The sequence below is a fragment of the Saccopteryx leptura genome, chromosome 7 (genome assembly GCF_036850995.1).
Source record: "Saccopteryx leptura isolate mSacLep1 chromosome 7, mSacLep1_pri_phased_curated, whole genome shotgun sequence".
Classification (NCBI taxonomy): Eukaryota; Metazoa; Chordata; class Mammalia; order Chiroptera; family Emballonuridae; genus Saccopteryx; species Saccopteryx leptura.
Genome location: NC_089509.1, coordinates 88,287,894 through 88,311,772, shown reverse-complemented (window position 1 = coordinate 88,311,772; position 23,879 = coordinate 88,287,894). Strand labels below are relative to the sequence as shown.

The following is a 23,879-nucleotide window of genomic DNA, read 5'->3' as shown; positions in this document are numbered from 1 at the left end:
AGTTCCATATGAGTTTTATTCTGTCACCTTTCTATTTAGGGTACTTGTGATAAAGTGGGTTGGATTAGTCATGACACGTACCCCACAGCCATTTACCTGGCCCTTTTTTATTTCTTTTGGCATTAGAATTTTAAGTACTCGGGGCTAAGAGGGTCAAGGTGAAGATGGTTTCTGATATACATGAACTTGCTATAATATTAATAAGAACATAAAGAGGTTAAAATTCCATAAGGTACTCTATTTAAAAAAGGCCATGCTTTTTCTCAACCAGTTTTGGCATAGTGGATAGAGCGTCAGTCTTTGCTGCTGAGGTCCCAGGTTCTTAATCTCGAGGTTACAGCTTGAGCACAGGATCACCAGCTTGAGCACATGGCTGCCGGTGTTGTGAGAACTTGAACATGATCCCAAGGTCACTGGCTTGAGCAAAGGGTCACTGGCTTGGCTTGAGTCCCTTAGTCAAGGCACCTATGAGAAGCAATCAATGAACAACTAAAGTGATGCTACTACGAGTTGTTGCTTCTCATCATCTCTTTCCCTTCCTGTCTCTCCCTTCCCCCCCAAAAGAAATAAAAGTTAAAAAATAATTTAAAAGGCTATACAGTGGTCCTTCGTCTATTGTGGGGGTTAGGTTCCAGAACCCCTCGCAATAAGCAAAAATCCACGAACTTAGTGACCTTATATTTATTTTATTATTTATATATATTTTAAGGCTTTATTTCAATTTAATATTCTTTTAATATGTTTTAATTAATATTTTTTATATTTTCAATATTTTAGGTTAGAAAATGCTTATTTTACTGCAAAAATAATCAAAATAATAAATACATAAAATACCTATATACTGCAAAATCCCTCGATACAGCGAAAAATCTGTGATACAAAATTAGATATATACAATTTTAAAATCCGCAGTATAGTGAGACCATGAAAAGTGAACCAACCGTGATATGGCAAGGGACGATAGTATTTTGCACTAGATGTTGTAAAACAGGCTCATTGTGGAAAATACACAAAAGCACAAAGAGAAAAAGTAAATAACTTATTCACTATCTCATAGCCTAAAAGATAATAACTATTTTAGTATTTTTTATGTGTGTATTTTTTCAGATGGTTGAAATCATCAATATTTTGACAAACTTTTTTTCCTCTTAATTATATCAAACTCATTTCCCCATGACACTAACTTTTTGAAGATAGTTTTTTTCATCATCATAAAATAAACATTCATTGTAAAAAAGCATGGAAATTTCAGAAAACCTAAACCAGAAAGTGGGCATTGTGATATATGAAGTTTGAATTATACTGCCTTTTATATATATATATATATATATATATTTTTATTTTCTTATTTTTTTGGGGGGAGAGAGAGAGAGAGAGAGAGGGACAGACAGACAGGAAGGGAGAGAGATGAGAAACATCAATTCTTTATTGTGGCTCCTTAGTTGTTCATTGATTGATTTCTCATATGTGCCTTGACCAGGGTGGGGGACTACAGCAGACCGAGTGACCCCTTGCTTGAGCCAGTGACCTTGGTTTCAAGCTGGTGAGTCTTGCTCAAACCAGATGAGCCCTCACTCAAGCTGGCGACCTCGGGGTCTTGAACCTGGGTCCTCCACATCCCAGTTTGATGCTCTATCCACTGCACCACTGCCTGGTTAGGCAAAGACTTTACTTATTCATTTTAGAGAGGAGAGAGAGAGAAAGGGAGTGAGAATCAGGGAGCATCAACTGCCATATGTGCCTTGGCCAGACAAGCTCAGGGTTTCGAACCAGCAACCGCAGTGTTCCAGGTTGACGCTTTATCCACTGCGTCACCACAGGTCAGGCGAATTATACTGCCTTTTAAATGCCATTTGAAAATATATAAACTAAGAACTGGAAAAAATTATTATACTCCTTGTTTAGTAGTTCTGCTCTGAAATTGTATCCTTAAGATAGTAATCTGAAATACCTGCCATCTTTGTACACATAGATATTCATTGCAGTATTTTTTCCCCTCTACCTAGAAGTAGAATGAGAATAGTTTTTTTGACTCTTTCACTAATATTAACCTGATGACTGTTAAAGCAGTTGCAGCTAGCATGCTGATAGTTATTTACTTTATTATTATTTTATTTTTTTTATTTTTGACAGAGACAAAGAAAGAGTCTGAGAGAGGGACAGATAGAGACAGTCAGGAAGGGAGAGAGATGAGAAGTGTCAATTCTTCGTTGCTGTACCTTAGTTGTTCATTGATTGCTTTCTCATATGTGCCATAATATTAACTTAAAAGCAAAGCACAGAATATTTCACTTTTTATATAAGTAGTATTTTAAAAAATGCATAGCATAACCCCCCAGAATGTTAGTACGTACTGGTATTTTCTGGTTGATGGGAAAATGTATGACTTTTTTGTTAGATTTATTGGCCTCTATTAGAATTAATCTGCTTTAGTTAAAGACTAAAATGAAGGGCTTTGGAGAAAATCTGAGGGTAGAGAAGCTTCATTTGTAGAAGCTAAAGTTAAAAATAGAAAAGTTCAAGTATGAGTCTTCTTAGAGATTGTTTTCTCCAAAGCTATTCACTTCTTTAAGGCTTAATAGAAAGAGGGCCCAAGGAGTCTCACTGATGTGTTTTGTAAAAACCTATGCATACAAGTCAGACTAGCTTTTGGCACAAATGCATTCTTTTTTTTTCAAGTGAGAGGAGGGGAGATAGTGAGGCAGACTCCCACATATGCCTCAACTGGAGATCCACCCAACAATGCCATTTAGTTCCAATGCTCGAGTACTTAGCTATTTTTAGCGCCTGAGGCTGATGTGCTCCAATGGAGCTATCTTCAGTGCTGAGGGCCATGCTTGAACCAGTCAAGCCACTGGCTGTGGGAGGGGAAGAGATAAAGAAGGGAGACAGGAAGAAGGGAAGCAGATGGTCACTTCTCCTGTGTGTCCTGACTGGGAATTGAACCTAGGATATTCATACGCTTGGCTGATGGTCTACCCACTGAGCCACCGGCCAGGGCCTACAAATGCATTCTTGAAGTGATGTCATGTTCTAATATTTCTTATTTTTTTTGTTGCTTCTTTTTATTTTGAAAGTAATAATATTCAGAATTGGGGTTTATAGTAAAGGGAGAAGGAGATACTATATCATTTGTCCTGTTATGGATTTTCAGGCTTAAATCTTTATCATAGCCAAAAGGAGGCCCGTTTGTGACCTCATTTACCTTTCTCTTGGGGATTAAGGCCTGAGCCTAATAGTAATACAGATTGTTCCTTTGCATGGTCATTTCAAGGATAATTAGATTTCTGATCAAGGACTTGGTCTCCTGTGTAACTGTCCTTTATGTATCAGAATGCTTTTGATTCCAAATAACAGAAACATCAAGCCCAACTGACTTCTTAAGACTTACTGGCTCATGTAGTTGAAACTTCTGCAGTTAAGGTCAGTTTAAGGCTCCAGGTCCATTTACTTGCTGTTCTCACAGCACTGCTCTCCATCATGTGTTAGTTTGTCCTAAACGTGGCTGCTTTTATTGTCAACTGCTATTGGGGTTATATGCTTCCATATTCATATCCAGAGAAAGAAAGTGCTTTTTCCTACAGTCACCGTTTGTAAATAGTTCTTCATGGATCTCTTGTGTTTCTACATATTTTATGAATAGAGATACCAGATGTCTTTGTTATGAACTTTCTGAAAATGCATGTATAATGAACAGCAAAGATCATGTCTCCCCTCCAGAACAAAAGGCAGGTTTATTTACTTTCTAGCATAAGAAAGATAATGTCTCTCTCCCAGGCAAAATTTAGATGTACTTATGGCCCCATATAAAAGATTTGGGTTCTCTATGCTTGGGGTTTCTCTCCTATAATGCAACCACTGTGTGTGCAGACATCATCTAGTCCTATTTATCTCTCACCATGGGAATTGCAATTTGGGGAACCAAGGTAGACGCTGATATTCTGGCTATTGCTAATGCTGTAGATCTTTGTTTCTAATCCAGGAGTCTCATGTTTTCTGCAGAATCTATGAAACTATGATAGGCTAACTTTTTAGCTTGGAAGGGAGATATGAGACACTTTGCAATTTTTAACAGTTATTATATAAAAGTTCTGAACTTGCACTGATAAGGCTATTCCTGAATAAATCCCTGTGACAAAGACAATGACGTGAGTTGACTTTACTAGTCACTGTGGAAAGGTGTTGGGTATTCTGTCTGACTCTTAACCTTTAGGACCTAATGTTGGAACTAGAGATGGAATCATGTTCCCATTCTTGCAGACTGTAAGTGGAATGGACGGGATGTTGGGTGATTAATTATCCATCACAACTTAATTCCAAATTAAGCATGTGCTACATTTATAAATTTAAAGACAAACAACTTCAGGAAGAGTGAAAGAAATTTTGCTGTCATTAATGTCTGCTTTTTAAAAAAATTTTATTTAGAAAATTTAAATTGGTGGGTTGACATTGATCAATAAGAGTACATAGGTTTCGGGGAATGTCTGCTATATTCTGCTTTTTCTCATGTTGTTTTTCTCCAGGTCTGTGCAATGGCATCAGCTAAGCTAAACACCCTTCTGCAGACCAAAGTGATTGAATATCAGGATGAAGCATGTTATATTTTAGGGAAGCTACAGCATGTTCTAAGTCAGTCAATCAAGAATCAGACGGAAATCTACTCATTTCTGATTCCGCTCTTCCGTACCCTGGTTTCCAAAATTTATGAGCTTCTTTTCATGAGCTTGCACCTCCCTTCTTTACCTTTTACCAATGGTAGTTCATCATTTTTTGAAGATTTTCAAGAGTATTGCAGTTCAAATGAATGGCAAGTTTACATAGAAAAATATGTAAGTTTTATCTTTTTCGTGTGAGGTTTTTCTACTAAATTATTATTTTTATAGAAGTATATATTAAATTTTGTGTATTTTTTAAATAAGATTGTACCTGCTATGAAGCAGTATGAAACCCATACGTTTTATGATAGTCACGAGAATATGGCACTTTATTGGAAGGACTGTTATGAAGCCTTAATGGTGAATATGCATAAAAGAGACCGGGAAGGAGGAGAAAGCAAGCTAAAGTTTCAGGTAAAAATTGCTGTGCTTTTAATACCTAGCTTTTATGTTGATTTCAGGCATTTAATATTCACATGAGAGTAATAACAAGTCTGAACTTTGAAAACAAATAGTATTTCTGGTGGTCTGAAATTATTACAGAACTGGAAGAAAAGCATCGATCAGTAACAATTAAAAATTTAATATCAAACTGTTTCATGCCTGACCAGGTGGTGACACAGTGGATAGAGCATTGGACTGGGACGCAGAGGACCCAGGTTCAAAATTCCAAGGTTGCCAGCTTGAGCACAGGCTCACCAGCTTGAGCACAGAATTGCAGGCTTGAGCCCAAAGGTCGCTGGCTTGAAGCCCAAGGTTGCTGGTTTGAGCCCGAGGTCACTGGTTTGAGCAGGGGTCACTTGCTCTACTGTAGTCCCCGGTCAAGGCAATGTAATAGCAATCAGTGAACAACTAAGGTGCCACAATGAAGAATTGATGTTTCTCATCTCTCTCCCTTCCTGTCTGTCCCTTTCTCTCTCTCTCTGTCTCTGTCACACACACACAAAAATGTTTCATATGTAGTGATTATGCAAAAATGCTTATTAAGCTGATAGTAGATATTTATATGCAGTAGGGGTTTGAGTATAAATCAGTGCTTAGAGGGAAATTTATAGAATGAAATAATTATATTAGAATAAAAGAAAGGCATTAAAATTAATAATTTAAGTTTTCCTTAATTTTTTATATTTTAAGTATAATACTTTAAGTATAAATTATTATAATTTAAGTAACCTTAAGAAACTAGGAAAAGGGCCCTGGCCGGTTGGCTCAGTGGTAGAGGGTCAGCCCAGCGTGTGGAAGTCTCAAGTTCAATTCCCGGTCAGGTCACACAGAGAAGTGACCATCTGCTTCTCCATCCTCCCCTCTCCTCCTTTTCTTTCTCTCTTCTCTTCCTGCAGTCATGGCTTGATCTGAGCAAGTGGGCACTGGGTGCTGAGGTTGGCTCCATGGCCTCAACTCAGGTGCTGAAGTACCTCAGTTGCCAAGCAACAGAGCAGTGGCTACAGGTGGTCAGAGCATCGCCCTATAGGGGGCTTGCTCGGTGGATTCTGGTCAGGGTACATGCGGGAGTCTATCTCTCTGCCTCCCCACTTCTAAATAAAATTAAAAAAACTAGAAAAAGAAAAGTAATTTATTCTACATTAGTTTCTAAATCAATGAAATTGGAAGCAGAAAAACAATACAGATAATGAAACCAAAATCTAGTATTTGGCCCTGGCCGGTTGGCTCAGTGGTAGAGCGTCGGCCTGGCGTGCAGAAGTCCCGGGTTTGATTCCGGCCAGGGCACACAGGAGAAGCGCCCATCTGCTTCTCCACCCCTCCCCCTCTCCTTCCTCTCTGTCTCTCTCTTCCCCTTCCTCAGCCGAGGCTCCATTGGAGCAAAGATGGCCCGGGTGCTGGGGATGGCTCCTTGGCTTCTGCCCCAGGCGCTAGAGTGGCTCTGGTCTCGACAGAGCGACGCCCCGGAGGGGCAGAGCATCGCCCCCTGGTGGGCAGAGCATCGCCCCTGGTGGGCATGCCGGGTGGATCCCGGTCGGGCGCATGCGGGAGTCTGTCTGACTGTCTCTCCCCATTTCCAGCTTCAGAAAAATACAAAAGAAAAAAAATTAAAAAATAATCTAGTATTCACAATATCAATAAAATCAATAAATTTCTAGCCTGATTGACAAAGCAAGGAAATAAAAGTGAAGAATCACTAATACCTGTATGAAAGTGGAGGTATCACCACTGACTGCACAGACGTCAACCTGAACATAAAAGACTGCTACAAGCCAATCTATGAGCATAAATAAGATGACATACATGCAGTGAATCAATTTCTTGACAAATGCAAGTTTCCAAAACAAATTCAATAATAAGTAGATAGATAGTGCTTTGTTAAAGAAATCTAATTTATTGCTAAAAACCTCCCAAAACTGCAAACCTCAGGCGCAGGTTATTTTACTGGCAAATTTTACCAAACAGTTAATGGAGAAATTACACTAATTCTTCACAATCTCTTCAGAAATTAGAAAAGTGGAATCACTTTCCAATTCATTAAATGAGAGCAGTATTATCTTCATTCAAATCATATAAATTAGTATAAGAAAACTACAAATCAATATGCCCCAGGGACATAGGTGCAAACCAAATAGAGCCATACAATATGTCACAACCAGGTAGAATTTATCTTGGGAATTCATGGCTGGTTTAGAATTTGATAATCAATATAATGGACTCCATTAGTAGACTTATCATGAATAAAATACATGATCATATCACTAGATGCAGAAAAGTATGTGACAAAATTCAACATCCATTTATGAGCAAAGCTCTCAGCAAACTGAAACTAGAAGGGAACTTCCTAAATGCCTACTAAAATCCTATTGCTATCATTGTATTTAAAAGTGAAAAACTCAGTGCTTTCCTATAGCATAGAGAAGATAGAGAGCTAGACAGGAATGTACTCTCACACTCCTCATCACTGTTCTGTTAGTCGTTGCAAATGCAGTAAGAACATAAAAAGAATTATTTTAAGACATAAATATTGTAAAGGAATAAATAAAACTATTTGCAGATAACATGATTATCTGTGTAGAAAATTCTAAGGAATCGACTAAAGAATTCTTATCATTAATGAGGTTAGCAAGACTGTAGGATATAAGATCAATACACAAAATTTAATCATATTTCTGTGTGTTAAGCAATAAACAATTGGAAACTAAGATTTTAAAAAATAACATTTAGAGTATCTCTAAACAAAATGAAATAGGTTATCAGTTTAATAAATTATGTACATGATCCATATGCTACGTACAAAATTGCAATGAAACAAAGAAGACCAAATAAATATACATGTTTTTTTCATAACATAGGCTCTTGTTGGTGAATTCTTTTTTTCTTCTTCTTTTTCCAACCGAGAGGCAGGAAGATAGAGAAACAGACTCCTACATATGCCCCTTCTGTGATCCACCCAGCAACCCCTGGGGCCATGCCTATCTGGGGCCATGCTCGCAGCTGAGCTATTTCAGCCCCTCAGCACCTGGAGCCGATATGCTTGAAACAATCGAGCTATAGCTACAGGAGAGAAAAAGAGAGGAAGGGTAGAGAAGCAGATGATTGCTTCTCCTGTGTGCCCTGACCAGGAATTGAGCCTGGGACTTCCACATTCTGGGCCAACGCTCTACACTGAGCCAACCAGCTATGACCGAGTTATTTTCTTAAGTTTTAAAAAATAAAGGGGTTATGGTTAGAATCATATGCTTCATTAAAGAAAATGATTCTAATGGAATAAGAAAATCCTATTGATTACTAGCTTCTTTTTTACTATATGATATTATTGGGTCAAATTTTTAGAATTATGATATTAATATTTAAAATACACCTGTAAATATATGATTCAGTGGTATTACTGCTGTTTCTTTCAGGAATTTTTTGTGGAACCATTTAATCGAAAAGCACGCCAAGAGAACTTGAGGTATAATAATATGCTAAAACAACTTAGCAGTCAACAGTTAGCCACTCTGAGACGCTGGAAAGCGATACAGGTCTATCTTACATGTGAAAGGGGACCCTGGGCTAACAGGTATGAGTGTACCGTTTATTAACCTTTTTCTTTAGAACTCTGGTCTAGAACTTTTTAAGCCAGTGACCTCTCAATCCAGTTTGAAAAACTTTCAATTTATAAAAGAATATGGGAGATGGGAGAAGGGGATATACATTTATTTGTTTATTTATTTATTTATTTATTTAATTTCTGAGAGAGACAGGGAGAGAGACAGGAAGGGAGAGAGATGAGAAGCATCAACTTATAGTTGTGGCACTTTATTCATTGATTTCTTTACCATATGTGCCTTGATGGGGAGGGGGGCCTCCAGCCATGCCAGTGACCCCTTGTTCAAGCTGGCGAGCTTGAGTGTCAAGTCAGCAACCACAGAGTCATGTCTATGATCCTGCAGTCAAGCTGGTGAGATTGTGCTCAAGCTGAATGAGCCTGCACTCAAACTAGGGACCTCAGGGATTCCAACTTGGGTCCTTAGTGTCCCAGGCTGACGCTCTATCCACTGTGTCACTGCCTGATCAGGATATTTATTTATTTGAGGTGAGAGGAGGGGAGATAGGCTGACTCCTGGATGCGCCCTGACTTGAATCCACCTAGTAACCCCATCTGGGCTGATGCTTGAATCAACTGAGCTATTTTTAGTGCCTGAGGCCAATGCGCTGGGGCTCATTGAGCCATCCTCAGTGCCCTGGGCCATTCTTGAACCTATCGAGCCACTGGCTGCAGGAGGGGAAGAGGCAGAGAAGGGGGAAAGGTAGAGGAAGAGAAGCAGATGGTTGCTTCTCCTATGTTCTCTGATCAGGAATCGAACCCAGGACATCCATATGCTGGGTCGACACTCTATTCACTGAGCCACCATCCAGGGCCTACATTTTGTAGTGTTTTTAAAAAATGCATTACAAAGTTATTTATATATTCTTTCTCTGAAATCCATTAGAATTAGGCAAAATCCATTAAAATTAGGCTTATAGTTTTTAAAGACTTGGAAATTGTTAACAGAATTGTATTAAATTTAAAAAAGATTAAAAATATATGGAATGTCATCAGGTATGTAAAATGCAGAGATTAAGAACAAAAAGAAACACACTCAGCTTTTATCAGTGATGACCTTTGGAAAACAAATAATGGAGGAGAGGAATTGCTGGCAGAGATTACAGTCACAAGCTATGTATTCCTGTGGCTGCACTGTGAATGTTAAAAAGCATATGAATTTTAAAATCCAAGTTAAAATAGTATCTGAGTTCCTTATACATTTTTGATATTAATCACTTATTGGGTGTATCATTTGTGAGTATCTTCTGCCATTGTATATATCCTTGCCTCCTTTGTCATAGGTTAATTGACTGTTTAAGGGAGGATTTACTTCTGGGCTGTCGACTCTTTTTCTTTTTTATTGAATTTATTGAATTGATATTGGTTGATAAAATCATACAGGTTTCAGATGTACAATTATATAATATATCATTTATATATTGGATTGTGTGTTTACCACCCAAGTGTCCTCTGTCACCATTTATCCTCCTTATATCTTCTCCTACCTACACCCACCACCCTCTTCCCTCTAGTAATCACCATACTGTTCTCTATGACTTTTGTTTGTTTTTGCTTAATCTCTTCACTTTTTCACCCAGTCCTGCAATCACTGTCCCCTCTGACAGCTGTCAGCCTGTTTGCTATCTGTGAGTCTGTTTCTATTTTGTTTGTTAGTTTATTTTATTCATTAGATTCCACATATGAGCCTGACCTGTGGTAGGTAGCACAATGGATGAGGCATCGACCTGGAATGGTGAGGTTGCTGGTTCAAAGCCCTGGCTACCCTGGTCAAGGCACATAGGAGAAGCAAGAAATTGATTCTTCCCGCTCCTCCCCTCACCTTTCTCTCTCTCTCCTTTCTCTAAAATAAATAAAAAAAATTTTAAAAAGTTAAATTATTAAAAATAAAGATTCCACATAGGAGTGAAATCATGTGGTACTTGTCTTTCTCTGACTGACATTTCACTTAGTATGTGCTCTCCATGCTGTCCATCCATGCTGTCGCAAAGTGGGCTGTCTATTCCATTACATTGTTCTATATACATATCTGTTTTACCTCAGTGCCACACTGTTTGATTATTGTAGCTTTATAGTATAGTTTGATGCCAGGGAGAGTGATACCTTCATTTATATTCTTTCTAAAATTTCTTTGGCTATTTGTAGTGGTTCCTTGTAAATTTTAGGATTAGTTGTAGTAATTCTGAGAAGAATGCCATTAATATTTTAATAGGGCATTGGATCTGTATGTTGCTTTAACTATGTAATATTTAAAATATATAAGGAACTCACACAATTTTATACCAAAAAAACCTTCAATTTAATTTAAAAATGGGCAGAGGAACTGAACAGACATTTCTCCAAAGAGGACATACAGATGACCAACAGACATATGAAAAGATGCTCAATCTCACTAATCATCTTAGAAATGCAAATTAAAACCATAATGAACCTGACCTGTGGTGGCGCAGTGGATAAAGCATTGACCTGGAACTCGGAGGTCGCTAGTTTGAAACCCTGGGCTTGCCTGGTCAGGGCACATGTGGGAGTTGATGCTTCCTGCTCTTCCCCCCTTCTCTCTCTCTCTAAAAATGAATAAATAAAATCTAAAAAATATATAAAACCATAATGAAATATTATCTCATATTTATTAGAATGGCTATTATCAATGAATCCACAAATGACAAATGCTGATGAGGTGTGGAGAAAAAGAAACTGTTGTGCCCTGTTTGTGGGATTATAAATTAGCACAGCCACTATGGAAAACAGTATGGAGATTCTGCAAAAAAAAAATTTTAAATAGAGCTGCCACACAGTCCTCTAATTCCACTTCTAGGTGTTTATTTAAAGAAAACAAAAGCACTAATTCAAAAAGATATATGCACCCCCATATTTATTGCAGCATTACTGGTAATAGCCAAGATATGGAAGCAAGCCAGATGTCCATCAATAGACAAGTAGATAAGTTGTGGTGTACACACACACACATCTATAGATAATAGAATATTATTTTTCAATAAAGGAATGAAATCTTGCAATTTGTGATAATATGGATGGACCTAGAGGATGTTATGCCAAATGAAATGAGTCATACAGAGAAAGACAAATACTGTGTAATTTCACTTTTAGGGCATCTAAAAATGACAACAAATGAATAAACAAAACAAAGTAGAAACAGACAATAGACATAGAGAAAAAGCTGATGGTTGCCAGAGGGAAGGTGGATGAGGGGATGGGAATAAAAATGGAGGGACACAAAATAAAAATATAGAGAAAGTAAATTAGTGTCTTGCACAGTGAAACACAAAGGAATTCCTCACAGATGGATCAAGTGAATGACAGCATCCTACTTGTTTGCAGAAAAGGAAAATGCTCTTTTTATCACATGTGTTTTATAGAAAACTATTCATATACTACACATTCTGTGAAGCCATTATTGAATTGGCTGCACTAACCTGAACTTGGTGTTAGGATTTTATTTGCATATCAGTCCTGGGGTATTTTCAGGCACTCCAGGCTATTCCCAGACCTAGTTTACATGTGTCTGTGAACCTGTTTGTTGGGAATGAAACAGTGAGGAAGCAAGGGAGTTATAATCTGGAGCTTTTGCTGATGTGGAAAGCTGGGTTCAGATACTACCAAGGGAAATGATGGTTTTATTTCTCAACAGGCCTCAGATTATTTGTGCATTGTGAGAGTTCCCCTAAGGATGCTGGCTACAGGGAACCACATTATTTTTGTATCTCTAGCACCACTTCCTCCTGGTACGGAAGTCCCTCCTTTTGGTGAGGAGCCCACTCTGATAAGTCCTCTCCCAATCTGCTTCATCACAGAGGTGCCACAGACTTGAATCGGGCAATTATCCTCCCCTGAGACTTTGCTGCTGATGCATCAGGGAAGATTGTGTCTTTTGGGATCACTAACCTAACAGAGTGTGAGTCTCAGGCTGTGGCTCCACCTATCATGTGGAGAAGCCAGTCTGAGAGGTGAGAGAATGATTACTGGTAGCATTATTTAATTAAGCCTCTGGATCCATCCAGACTAAACACCCTCCTAGCCTTGCAAGTTACAAGAGCTGATGTATATCTTATGTGCTTATAAGCAATTTAACTTTTGTTTCCTTTACTTACAACAAAAAAATGTAAAATCACAAATTATACTGCAGTGTCTGAAAGAGCTATTTCAGACAAAACATTGAGTGGTTTTTCCCAGAACAGAATTTATTGGAGCTGTCCCTTGGTTCTAGTGCTGAAAACGAAATGTCATGTAGCCTGCATCTGAGCTCTAGTATAAGAAAGAGAAGGTCCCTATGGCAGTAGTCACTGGGATCTCCAGCTGCCATGGGAAGCCTACTAAATAGCTTTATTTCAGGAGAATAAAGAACCATGCTAATTCATTGACGGATGCCAGTAGAATGTAGTTAAGACTTGCTAGTAAGGTAGCAAAAAACTGGCAGTAAGCAAGAAATCCACAGTTAGCATTAATCTGGAAGCAGGAATCCAGACATGCCTAGGGTCTTCAGATAAGAGTTTTTGTCCCTGAGAAAGAAGATTGAGAAAAGTAGGACCCCAGTGTTAGAGCAAATGAGCTACTGAAGTCAGAGGCCATGAGTTCAAGTCCCAGCTTTGATATTTATAAGCTATATAACCTTAAGAAAGTAGCCATATTCAGCCTCAGTTCTCTCACATACAAATTGGGGATATTGATAAAAATGATGACAATTAAGATACATACCTGAATGGATTTTTATCTCTACCACTAGAGTTTTTTACTTTCTGAATTGTGTAGTTTGTTATGTCTATGAGACTCCACTCATTAAGAGCATTGACTGTTGTACTTGCCTCTTTATCTCTCCTTAAAAAATGGTAAAAGATCTTTTAATGAATTTGGTTGTCTTGTGGATTATGAGCTATGGATCTGAGCTAGGGTTAGTGATGCTTTGTGCTTGAATATTTTACCATTTTTTTTACTTGATCCTAAGTAATATCTCATAATATATGATATATGTATGTATTTTTACAGTCCTTTTTTATTGTGGTAAACACATCTAAAATTTTAACCATTAAAAATTGACAATTTAGTGGTATTAAGTACATTCATTATGTTGTGTAATGACCACCACTGTCCAGCTTCAGTATTTTCATCATATTAAAAGGAATCCCAGGACCTCTTAAGCAGTCACTGCCTATTATCCCTTCTCTCGGCCCCGGCAACCCTGGATTTGTCTACTCTGAATATTTCATATAAATGGAATCATATAATATGTGGTCTTTGTGTCTGTTTTTTTTTTCACTTGGCATATGTTTTCATTATATTGTAGAATGTATCAGTACTTCTTTCCTTTTTTAGCCAAATGTTACATTGTATGGTTATACCACCACATCTGGTCTATTCATTCACCAGATATTGAAACATTTAGGTTGTTTTCCTTGTGACTAGTATTGCTATGAACATTTGTGAACAAGTTTTTAATTTTAATACCCATATTTAATTCTTTCGGGAGTATACCTATGAGCAGATTTGCTGGGTCTTATGATAATTTTGTCCTTAACTTACTGAGGATCTGCCAGACTGTTTTTCACAGCAGCTGTACCACTTTACATTGTCATTAGCAGTGCTTGAGCATTCCACTTCTCCGCAACTTACCAGTACTTGTCATTTTCTGATTTTTAAGTTATGACCATTCTAGTGGGTATGAAGTGATATTTTATGATATTGTTACATTTAACTAATGACTAATGACATCAAGCATCTTTTTATGTACTTGTTGGCCAGTTATATATGTCTTTGGAAAAATCTCTATCCAAGTACTGTACTTTGCCTATTTTTATATTGGATTGTTTGACTTTGTGCTTGACTTGTAAGAGTTTTTTTTATATTCTCAATAATAGACCCAATATATTATTCGTAATATATAGAATATATATAAATAATAGAATATATAGAATATATATAAATAATATTTGTAATATATAGAATATATATAAATAATAGACTCATTATTTGTAAGTATGTAGGTCATCTTTTCACTTATATTTGATAGTGGCCTTTAGTGCACAAATTTTTGAATTTTGAAGTTCAATTTATCTATTTTTCTCTTCTGTCCCTTGTGTTTTAGATGTCATATCTAAGTTACCTTCCCAACTCTAAGGTCATGAAGATTTATCCTTTTTTTCTAAGAGTTTTAACTCTTATATTTTTTATCTATTTGTAATTATATTATCTTTATTTTTAATAAAATTACTTTATTTTGAAAACTATTTAGAATAAACTGGTATAGCTAGTTAATAATGTGTATAGCAGTGGAAGAGTTAAAAGATACCAAGTTATACATGTGAAGATTTATGTTCAGATCTTATTTCTGTTACCTATAAACTACATGGCATTTAAGGCAAAAAAAATTAGCCTGTCTTAGATACCTCATGTATATAAACTGTAGCTACTTGTACTCACATTGGTTTTCTTTTAGAGTTGTTTTTAGGTCAATGTGAATGTTTTTATAAAATGATGTTAAACACATGCAAAGTACCGGATACTTTCTTAACTCTATTTCAGTCTTTGTAACTTTAAGCTAAGTAATTGTACGTGTTTACTTATGAACATTCATAGGAAACAAAATCCAATGCACTGGAAACTAGCTAATGTGGAAAATTATTCCCGTATGAGACTTAAACTAGTGCCGAATTATAACTTCAAAACCCACGAGGAAGCTAGTGCTTTGAGAGATAATCTAGGTGAGTTTCAATAGCTATTTATTTATGTATTGAAGATAGTAATGGTTTTGGTGGGCTTCATTATTTTCATTATTTTCAAAATTATTTACTCATCAAAAAAGGTTGATGTTTTAGAATTGATATTTAAACGTGTATATATTTAATGCTTTTACCTTTGGCTTGAACTTAAAATGACTTTCTATTTCAATTAATAACAATTTTTAAAACAAAAACATAATTTAAAACTATAAAATTATACTGTCATTCATGTGAAATGGGAACATTGTAGTACATTGAAACAATGGTCCTTTCCCCTTAGTTTTGCCTACCAAGACTGAGACTGATACTAAATAGATCTAAAGAACCGAGCATCTCTAGCAGTTCTTTCTTGTACAACATATTCTTACAGAACTCTGTCTACTTAGTATCTTAGATGAGCCAATGTCTTTGTCTAGGAAAAAGTGCTTAAAAACACATTGCCTAGTGGTAATTCGAAGTAGATTTTAAAGAGTTTCTATAATTCTTTAAAAAGCCATTCTTTCCTAACCATCTGACTTAGCATTTCTTCCCCCCCCCCCCTTTTTTTTTTTTTTTTTTGCATTTTTCTGAAGCTGGAAACAGGGAGAGACTGTCAGACAGACTCCCGCATGCGCCCGACCGGGATCCACTCGGCACGCCCACCATGGGGCGATGCTCTGCCCACCAGGGGGCGATGCTCTGCCCATCCTGGGCGTCTCCATGTTGCAACCAGAGCCACTCTAGCGCCTGAGGCAGAGGCCACAGAGCCATCCCCAGCGCCCGGGCCATCTTTGCTCCAGTGGAGCCTCGGCTGAGGGAGGGGAAGAGAGAGACAGAGAGGAAGGCGCGGCGGAGAAGCAAATGGGCGCTTCTCCTGTGTGCCCTGACCGGGAATCGAACCCGGGTCCTCCGCACGCTAGGCCGACGCTCTACCGCTGAGCCAACCGGCCAGGGCCATCCTTTTTGAAGAGAGTCTGTGAAATACTCTTAAATATTGATTACTAAGAGTCATTGGCCAGTTAGTTATATGTATACTAAATTGTATTTTACCATAGCCACCTGTGTTCCATTATGTCCGTTGTGTTCTATTGTGTCCAGTTTCTAAGGTCTTGGTGAAATTAGTACCAGTTTTTATTTTTTAAAGTTGCCTTAATATATTGGTCAATACAGTTGATGTCATAAAATTAATTAGGAGAGTTAAATACCTGTTTTACTTATAATATATATTATCATATAATTAATAGTCAGAAATTACAGAGGGGAGCTATAATATGACTTTTTTTACTTTGTGTTTAATAGATATTTTGTTGTTAAACAGGTGTTCAACATTCTCAGCCTTCCAGTGACTCATTGCTTTTGGAAGTAGTGAAGCAAGTCAAAGTTAGTGATATGGAGGAAGATAAATTAGATCTTTCTGAAGAGGAAATAACAGCTAGAGTAAATATGTATGTATATGCACTTGAGAGAATTTACAATTATTTTGTTCTGAGAAATGGAATTGCTAAACAGTAGAAGACAGTTGCTTGAAATTTTAATACTCTATGTTTCTGGGATCTAACAGTTAGTGCTACAGAAGTGTATCAGTGTTAACTGAGATTACTGAGAAAGGCTTCTTAGTGTTGGGATTACTTGAAGAAGTTTAGACCTTTAAATCAGAAAGTATTTGAATTGAATGTTAACATAACATCAAATTTATGGTATATTGCTAAAGCTGCATTTAGCTAGAAAGTACAGCATGAAATATAACTTAAGCAAAAGAAAGAAATTCTAAAAATAAAAAACAAATTCATGAAAAAGAAGAAAAAACAAAAGGAAAGATCAAAGAAAACTAAAGCTGGTTATTACAAAACAGATAACAAAACAATATACCTCTAAGTCAGACTGGTTAAGAAAGAAAGAAAAAACAAAACAACGTAAATTACTGGTATCAGGTATGAAATAGGAGATAATGCTACAAATATTAAAATGAATAAAAATAAATACTAATGACAATGTTATGCCAGTAAATCTGAGGACTTACATGGATAAATTATTATTATTATACATATTATTATTAATGAGAAGAGAGAGAGAAACAAACAGGAAGAGAGATGAGAAGCGTCAACTCATCGTTGTGGCAATTTAGTTGTTCATTGATTGCTTCTCATAATGTGCCTTGACAGTGAAGTGGGGCCAAGAGGAACTCTGGCCAAGCCAGTGACCCCTTGTTCAAGCCAGCAATCTTGGGCTTCAAGCCAGCGACCATGGGGTCATATGTATGATCCCATGCCAGGCTGGTGACCCCGCGCTGAACCTGGTGAGCCCACGCTCAAGCCTGTGACCTCGGAATTTCAAACTTGGGTCCTCAGTCTCTCAGGTCGACGCTCTATTCACTGAGCCATCATCTGGTCAGGCTGAAATGGATAAATTCTTAAAAGATACAAATTACCAAACTTGCCTCAGGAAGAAATAATTTAAATAGCCGTAGATGTATTTCTAAATTTTGTATCTGTAGTTTAAAAACATCTAAGAAAATATATTTTTATTTCCTCATGTCTCCTTTATATTATTGTAAATATTAGACGTATATGTATTTTAAGCCCAACAGTACAGTTTTATAATTTCTGTTTTATATGCTCATCTTTCAGTCAGTTAAGGAAGAAAAAGAGAAAACTAAATAACTATGCCTTCCTTTATATTTGCCTATATAATTACCACACTTACACACTTGATTTGTTTTTAGTGCATTCAAATTATTTTGTGTCATTTCCCTTCAGCCTGAAGGTCTAATAGCCACAAATTCTCTTTGACTTTGTTATCTGTGAAGGTCTTTATTTTGCCTTCATTTTTGGCTACTTTAAAAAAACTGAAAGCTAGTTTTTGAAATTTGAGATTCACATAACATAAAATTTACTATTGTAACTATTTTAAAGTGTAATAACATTGACTGTTTATACTCTTAGGTCACTTATTTCTCCTTTTCATCATAGTAAATACTGGAATTTCACAGATTAAGAAAACATTCTTAATTTTTAACTTTTTTTAAAGCTTAGCTTTAAGTTAAGGGCTGCAGTATTTCAAGTAGATTAAGATTCTTCATGGAAATCCATTGGAAACAAAATTAGACTTAGTCATTTCTGTCCTGGAAATGAAACAGATGTGAAATATCTATACCAGAGAGCAACTAGCTTCAAGGACTTACATGAATAATATTCTGTGAGTAGGAGGAGTTCCCATTTCTATATTTCATAGTTAAAGGTCACCCGAGCCACCAGAAGACTGTCACTTCCCATTTATACCCTTCAACAAATATAAATTATGTCAGTCATCCAAATCAAGATGACTTTCCTTTAAGTAAGGTATGGGACTAGCTGTGCATAGTATTATTTCGCATCTTGTCATGGGATGCTATGATGGTGATGCTCTAGTTTGATTTACTCTTGAAAAGGCTGATTTTACAGTATAAAAATCAGTCATAATTAGTACTTTTAATAATAATTTATGATACCACTAATGATGTAATCCTTTATTCACAAATTCATACATTACCTGGGTCAATTGTGTGTCCCAAATATAACTAAAATGACATTACCAGTATTGCTGCATGTTAGAACTGACCTCTGCCGATAGTGTTAAAGATTCACTATATTTTGTTTTAATGGATCATATACAGTTAAAATGTAAAACATATTTTTTGAAACTGAGTTATTGGGTAATTAGAATATTTGGATAATATTTAAGTAATTTAATATGCAGTAGAATATTTTCTGTAAATTATTGGATATATTATAGACATGAGATTTATATTTGAATATGATATTTTTTACTTACACAAAATACATTGTTGGGTGTTTGTTGTTTGGTTGGTTTTTGTTTTTACAGTGATGAGAAAAAAGAACAGGATCAAAAAGAAAAATTGGTGTTGTCAGTAGACTGTGAACTCGTTACAATAATTGACATAATTCCTGGCAGATTAGAGATCACTACTCAACACATTTACTTCTATGATGGCAGCATTGAGAAAGAAGATGGTGAGGAGTTCTGGGAAAATACTTTCTGTTTTTCAATAGTTAAGTATCCAGTTTATCAATCATTAATGTGAAAAAAAGTAAGATGAGACTGTGGAGTTAAATCTATCGTGTAAAAAGAGGATGGAGAATCGGTATGGAATTAAATTTATATTCAACAATGTATTGAAGAGAATGCTTTTGTTAATGTTTTCAAGAGGTTTGGTTGGGGGGATTGCTATAAACTTGTTATAAAATACAATTTTAATTTTATTTGTATGTCCACTTATTCCTGTAGGCTTTTCACCTAATTATTTTTCTGAACATAAGAGGATATTTAAATCCAAGATGTCAGCAGAGAAAAATGTTTCTAAAATATAATATTCAGAATTATTTTCTATTCTAATGGGGAATAGAATAGCTATAGGATTTTAAAGTTGTTTTAATAGAAACAATGTAAGCATCCAATATATTTAACTATTGTTGTTTTGGATGTAGAAATTGAATTCCTATTCCCTAAGTGCTGTTTTCGTCAGGAACTAGGAGATATTTTCTGCATAGTATGAGTAACTTTATATGGTACCTTAGTCACAAGATTTCTTCTGTTTTAAGGAATAGGCTTTGATTTCAAGTGGCCTCATTCTCAAGTTCGAGAGATTCACCTGAGGCGCTACAATTTAAGGAGGTCAGCCCTTGAGATTTTTCATGTTGACCAATCCAACTACTTTCTCAATTTCAAGAAAGAGGTATGTAAGACGCTGCCTTTCTGGAAGCCCAAAGTATTAGCTTGAATTAATTTTCCAGGTAGTGAGCTGTAATGAAACTTTCAACTTTATTCTTTCATCAAGTCAGAACATTAGAGGGAAAAGTATATACAGAGTGGCGCAAAAGTAGGTTTACCGTTGTTTTTATGGAAAATAATAATACAGGAATAAACCCTGTGTTTCATGTACTCACAACTGTAAACCTACTTTTGCCCCACCTTGTACTTGAGAGGCTAACCAGTATATGAATATGAATTTTTGTTAGGATTCATGTTTGAGTGTTTAGAGAGTGCTTGTTTTCAGTCTGTATATGTGTGCAGGTAGTAGAAAATGAGTAGGTAGGTACCTCACTGCATCCAATTGTGAAATAAAATGCAATATATAAAGAATGCAATATATGTAATATGGTTGGATTTATAAGATTAAGTTGGGTTCGATTCAGCAGTAATGGGATATGAATTTCTTCTGGAGTAAATTCTTAAACAGTGTAAGTGGTTAATAGATTACCACTGAAGCCAGGTTCTCCAGGTCCAAGTATCAGCTCCACCACTAGCTGTGTGACCTTCGACACATTACTTGCCTCATCCTTCCCTCTGCTGTTCACTTGGAGTCAGACTTGCATCACATTCTGACATCTGTCCGCACCTTGTTTAGCTCTCTCTCCATCTTCTTTCACAGGCATCTCTCTTAATAAAATTGTTTCATGTTCAAGTTTGTCTTGGCATCTGCTTCTCAGCTCACCTGGATTAGCATAAAAACTGTTTCTGTTCACTTGTGGGATAGAGGTTTAATTACAAATGATTTGATTCAGACATTTAAAGAGCATTTTTCTTTTTTTTAATCAAAGAATACTTTTTTACTATTTATTTATTTATTTTTTCATATTTCTGAAGTGAGAAGTAGGGAGGCAGAAAGACAGACTCCCGCATGTGCCTGACCAGGATCCACCCATCATGCCCACCAGGGGTGATGCTCTGCCCATTTGGGTTGTTGCTCTGTTGCAACCGGAGCCATTCTAGCGCCTGAGGTGGAGGCCATGGAGCCATCCTTAGTGTCCAGGCCAACCTTGTTTCAGTGGAGTCGTGGCTATGGGAGGGGAAGAGAGAAATAGAGAGAAAGGAGAGGAGGAAGGGTGGAGAAGCAGATGGGTGCTTCTCCTCTGTGCTCTGGCCAGGAATTGAACCTGGGACTTCCACAGGCCGGGCCAATACTCTACCGCTGAGCCAGCTGGCCAGGGCCACTCTTTTACTGTTTAAAATAAATTTTTTCTTAGAGGAAAATACAAAGCATATGTTTATTAGAAAGCTAGGCCCTGGCCAGTTGGCTCAGTGGTAGAGTGTCAGCCTGGTATGCAGAAGTCCCAGGTTCGATTCCCGGCCAGGGCACACAGGAGAGGCACCCATCTGCTTCTCTACCCCTCCCCCTCTCCTTCTTCTCTGTCTCTCTCTTCCCCTCCCGCAGCCGAGGCTCCATTGGAGCAAAAGATGGCCCGGGCGCTGGGGATGGCTCCTTGGCCTCTGCCCCAGGCGCTAGAGTGGCTGTGGTCGTGACAGAGCGATGCCCTGGATGGGCAGAGCATCGCCCCCTGGTGGGCGTGCCGGGTGGATCCCAGTCGGGCACATGCAGGAGTCTGTCTGACTGCCTCCCCGTTTCCAACTTCAGAAAAATACAAAAAAAAAAAAAAGAAAGCTATATGATGGAATTAAAGCTAACATGTTTCTGTTGAATACTGTGTGTTTGTATAACTTTGTAGTTTTTAAAGCATATTTGTATATAGTATCTAATCTTTGTATCAACTTTCAGATTAGATAAGGAATATTTTATTATTCTTTTTTTAGATGAGGATATTAAAGTTCAAAGCTGAATTTTATTACTTTACATTTATATAGCCCTGAACAATTTATAAAACTATTAAGAATAGAGATTATTACTTTAATGTACAAATGAGTCTCAGTAAATTAATTGCTTTGCCAAGATGATTAGTAAATGACTGAACTAAATTTGAAGTAGACTTGAATTAGGTTTCTGATTCCATGTCTGATGAACATTCCATTATACACTAAAACTTTCTCAAAAAATACATGTCTTAACTTCATCAAGGCTAGTATAATTATGTGAAATGTCCAACTGAGGCAAATCCATAAAGAGAGGGAGGTCATGGTTGTTAGGGTATGGGAGAGAGTGGAAATTGGGCAGCAATAGCTAGTAAGTAAAGTTTCTTTTGGGGATGATGAAAATGTTTCAAAGTTAGGGAATGTTGGTAGGTGCTCAACTCAGAATACACAGAAAAGCCCACTGAATTGTATACTTAAATGGTGAATTTTGTAGTATGGGAATTATCTCAATAAAACTTTTACAAAAGCCATAATTCTGATTTGTCTTGATCAATTTTTAAATTATAAAATGCTGTTTTTTATAGGTTAGAAACAAAGTATATAGCAGACTGTTGTCATTTCACTCTCCAAATAGTTATGGAACCAGATCACCACAGGAGTTATTCAGAGCATCAGGATTGACACAGGTAGGAAACTTTAAGTTATTGTTTTGGTGTATCTCAGACTTTTGCTTAAAAGTACAACTTTCTTCTTCTGATATATTTTTTTTAAATTAGAGCAGGGGAGATACTGAGACAGACTCCTACGTGCACCCCAGAGATCTACCCAACAACTCCATCTGCGTCATATGCTTGAGTACTGAGCTAATTTTAGCAGCTGAGCTATCCTCAGCACCAGGGGCCACACTTGAACCACTTGAGCCACTGGTTGTGGGAGGGGAAAGAGGAAGAGAAAGAAAAAAGGGAGAGGGCCCTGACCGGTTGGCTCAGCGGTAGAGCGTCAGCCTGGTGTGCGGGGGACCCGGGTTCGTTTCCCGGCCAGGGCACATAGGAGAAGCGCCCATTTGCTTCTCCATCCCCCCCCCCCCTTCCTCTCTGTCTCTCTCTTCCCCTCCCGCAGCCAAGGCTCCATTGGAGCAAGGATGGCCCAAGCGCTGGGAATGGCTCCTTGGCCTCTGCCCCAGGCGCTGGAGTGGCTCTGCTCTCGGCAGAGTGACGCCCCGAGGGGCAGAGCATCGCCCCCTGGTGAGCAGAGCATTGCCCCTGGTGGGCGTGCCAGGTGGATCCCGGTCGGGCGCATGCGGGAGTCTGTCTGACTGTCTCTCCCCGTTTCCAGCTTCAGAAAAATACAAAAAAAAGAAAAAAGGGAAAGAAGAGGAAGAGAGAGAGAAGAGGGATAAGGGGAGAAGCAGATGGTTGCTTCTCCTGTGTGCCCTGAGCGGGGATTGAACCTGGTATTTCTGTACACCAGGCCAGTGCTCTATCCACTGAGCCACCAGCCAGGGCCTGATTATTACAATTGCTGTTCTTCCATTCAGATTGATCTTTTGAAGTAGCTTTCCCTCACAAATAGAGTGCTCTGTCCTCCAGCTCCCATATTATTCAGTTTATGGGCATATATTATGAATTACTCTTATTTTTATTAATTGATTGATTGATTTTTACTAATTTGCTCTTTAAAAATATAACTTTTTTTTCATAATAAAATAATTCATGCATGAGATAAAAAATGGAAGCATCCAAATCACAGAAAAATAGTAAAAAACAAAAAAAGCAACATTTGGCCCTGGCTGGTTGGCTCAGAGGTAGAGCGTCGGCCTGGCGTGCGGGGGACCCAGGTTCGATTCCCGGCCAGGGCACATAGGAGAAGCGCCCATTTGCTTCTCCACCCCCTCCC

The 23,879-nt window shown here is 37.5% G+C and overlaps 1 protein-coding gene across 9 annotated transcripts in view; it reads left to right on the top strand.

Moving 5' to 3' along the window:
* The window catches only part of NBEAL1 (neurobeachin like 1), a 179,772-nt gene that overhangs the window by 96,485 nt on the left and 59,408 nt on the right, over positions 1-23,879 (top strand). For all 9 annotated transcript variants that reach the window (XM_066344885.1, XM_066344888.1, XM_066344889.1 and 6 more), the window contains 8 exons: positions 4,524-4,829; positions 4,920-5,069; positions 8,504-8,661; positions 15,277-15,401; positions 16,717-16,843; positions 19,260-19,408; positions 19,997-20,130; positions 22,568-22,669. In XM_066344885.1, the coding sequence (XP_066200982.1) occupies positions 4,524-4,829; positions 4,920-5,069; positions 8,504-8,661; positions 15,277-15,401; positions 16,717-16,843; positions 19,260-19,408; positions 19,997-20,130; positions 22,568-22,669 (1,251 nt within the window). The remainder of the gene's footprint in view (positions 1-4,523; positions 4,830-4,919; positions 5,070-8,503; positions 8,662-15,276; positions 15,402-16,716; positions 16,844-19,259; positions 19,409-19,996; positions 20,131-22,567; positions 22,670-23,879) is intronic.